Here is a 2,500-nt window from a genome sequence, read left to right as displayed (position 1 = left end):
AAAAGTAAAGAGCCTAGACCGCTGCCCTGGGGAATTCCTGATTTTACCTGGATTTTGTTGGAGAGGCTTCCATTAAAGAATACAAACCCCTGTTCTCTCTCTTCTCCCCCATCCCCTTAACCATCCCCCCCAACCCCTGTTCTCTCTCTTCTCCCCCAAACCCCTGTTCTCTCTCTTCTCCCCCAAACCCCTGTTCTCTCTCTTCTCCCCCAAACCCCTGTTCTCTCTCTTCTCCCCCATCCCCTTAACCATCCCCCCAAACCCCTGTTCTCTCTCTTCTCCCCCAAACCCCTGTTCTCTCTCTTCTCCCCCAAACCCCTGTTCTCTCTCTTCTCCCCCAAACCTCTGTTCTCTCTCTTCTCCCCCAAACCCCTGTTCTCTCTCTTCTCCCCATCCCCTTAACCATCCCCCCAAACCCCTGTTCTCTCTCTTCTCCCCCAAACCCCTGTTCTCTCTCTTCTCCCCCAAACCCCTGTTCTCTCTCTTCTCCCCCAAACCCCTGTTTTCTCTCTTCTCCCCATCCCCTTAACCATCCCCCCAAACCCCTGTTCTCTCTCTTCTCCCCCAAACCCTGTTCTCTCTCTCTCTCCCCAAACCCCTGTTCTCTCTCTTCTCCCCCAAACCCTGTTCTCTCTCTTCTCCCCATCCCCTTAACCATCCCCCCAAACCCATGTTCTCTCTCTTCTCCCCCAAACCCCTGTTCTCTCTCTTCTCCCCCAAACCCCTGTTCTCTCTCTTCTCCCCCAAACCCCTGTTCTCTCTCTTCTCCCCCAAACCCTGTTCTCTCTCTTCTCCCCATCCCCTTAACCATCCCCCCAAACCCATGTTCTCTCTCTTCTCCCCCAAACCCCTGTTCTCTCTCTTCTCCCCCAAACCCCTGTTTCTTTCTCTTCTCTCTCTTCTCCCCCAAACCCCTGTTCTCTCTCTTCTCCCCCAAACCCCTGTTCTCTCTCTTCTACCCCAAACCCCTGTTCTCTCTCTTCTACCCCAAACCCCTGTTCTCTCTCTTCTCCCCCAAACCCCTGTTCTCTCTCTTCTCCCCATCCCCTTAACCATCCCCCCAAACCCCTGTTCTCTCTCTTCTCCCCCAAACCCCTGTTCTCTCTCTTCTACCCCAAACCTCTGTTCTCTCTCTTCTACCCCAAACCCCTGTTCTCTCTCTTCTTCCCCAAACCCCTGTTGTCTCTCTTCTTCCCCAGACCCCTGTTCTCTCTCTTCTCCCCATCCCCTTAACCATCCCCCCAAACCCCCATTCTTCTCTCTTCCATCCCTCACCCCCAAATAACCCTCTCTACCCTCTTCTTTCCCCCCAGTCCCAGCCCCAGTGCGCTCTCTCCACGTCCAGGGTGGTAAGCGTACTGACCGTCTCTCCATCAGCTGGCTGCCTGGGGCAGGGGAGTGGACGTGGGTACCAAGTGGTCCTGTACGGTGGCCTGGAGGGCTCAACCACCACCCTGGCAGCCCAGGAGCTGGGCATGGAGCAGAGAGAACACCTGTTCCAGGGACTGGTACCTGGCCGTCTGTACCGAGCTGAGGTGGTCACACACAGTGGAGAGCTGACTAATGCTGCGTCTGCAAAGGGAAGGACGGGTCAGTACACAGCCCTCTCTCTCTCTATCTGAAACTCATATTAATGTATAATGATCCAATGATGCCAGGGATGATAGTTGTTATATAATGTCCATTCTACTTTAACCTCTAGGGGACCCCCTTCCCGTTCTCATCCCGGTAACGGGATTGCTTGACAAGATAGCAAAAATCTAATCATTTCAATTTCTCAAACAATCAACTATTTTACACCATTTGAAAGATAAACATCTCCTTAATCCAACCACGTTGTCCGATTTCAAAAAGGCTTTACGGCGAAAGCATAAAGTTAGATTATGTTAGGAGAGTACATAGACAAAAAATTACACACAGCCATTTTCAATGCAAGGACAGGCGTCACCAAAAGCAGAAAACCAGCTAAAATTATGCACTAACCTTTGACAATCTTCATCAGATGACACTCCTAGGACATTATGTTAGACAATACATGCATTTTTTGTTCTATCAAGGTCATATATATATCTAAAAACAGCATTTTACATCGGCGCGTGACGTTCAGAAAAAGAATTTCCCCCAAAACTCCCGGTGAATCAGCACTACAATTTACAAAATACTCGTCATAAACGTTGATAAAATATTAAACTGTTATTCAAAGAATTATAGATTAACATCTCCTGAATGCAACCGCATTGACAGATTTCAAAATAACTTTACTGGGAAAGCACACTTTGCAATAATCTGAGTACTGTGCTCAGAAAAATACACTGCGCAATACAGATAGCCGCCATTTTGTAGTCATCTAATGCATAAATAGCATTAGAAATATTTACTTACCTTTAATAATCTTCATCAGAAGGCACTTCCAGGAATCCCAGGTCCACAACAAATGTTGTTTTGTTCGATAAAGTTCATAATTTATGTCCAAATAACTCCTTGTTGTTCGCGCATTCAG

General features: G+C 48.4%; 1 protein-coding gene across 1 annotated transcript in view; it reads left to right on the top strand.

Moving 5' to 3' along the window:
* The window catches only part of LOC106576617 (receptor-type tyrosine-protein phosphatase beta), a 129,318-nt gene that overhangs the window by 4,905 nt on the left and 121,913 nt on the right, over window positions 1-2,500 (top strand). The window contains exon 7 of the mRNA XM_082977229.1: window positions 1,314-1,590. Within this exon, the coding sequence (XP_082833355.1) occupies window positions 1,314-1,590 (277 nt within the window). The remainder of the gene's footprint in view (window positions 1-1,313; window positions 1,591-2,500) is intronic.

The sequence above is a fragment of the Salmo salar genome, chromosome 07 (genome assembly GCF_965601325.2).
Source record: "Salmo salar chromosome 07, fSalSal1, whole genome shotgun sequence".
NCBI lineage: Eukaryota > Metazoa > Chordata > Actinopteri > Salmoniformes > Salmonidae > Salmo > Salmo salar.
Note: the sequence above shows the minus strand (reverse complement) of the source record. Positions and strands in the feature narration are given on the sequence as shown.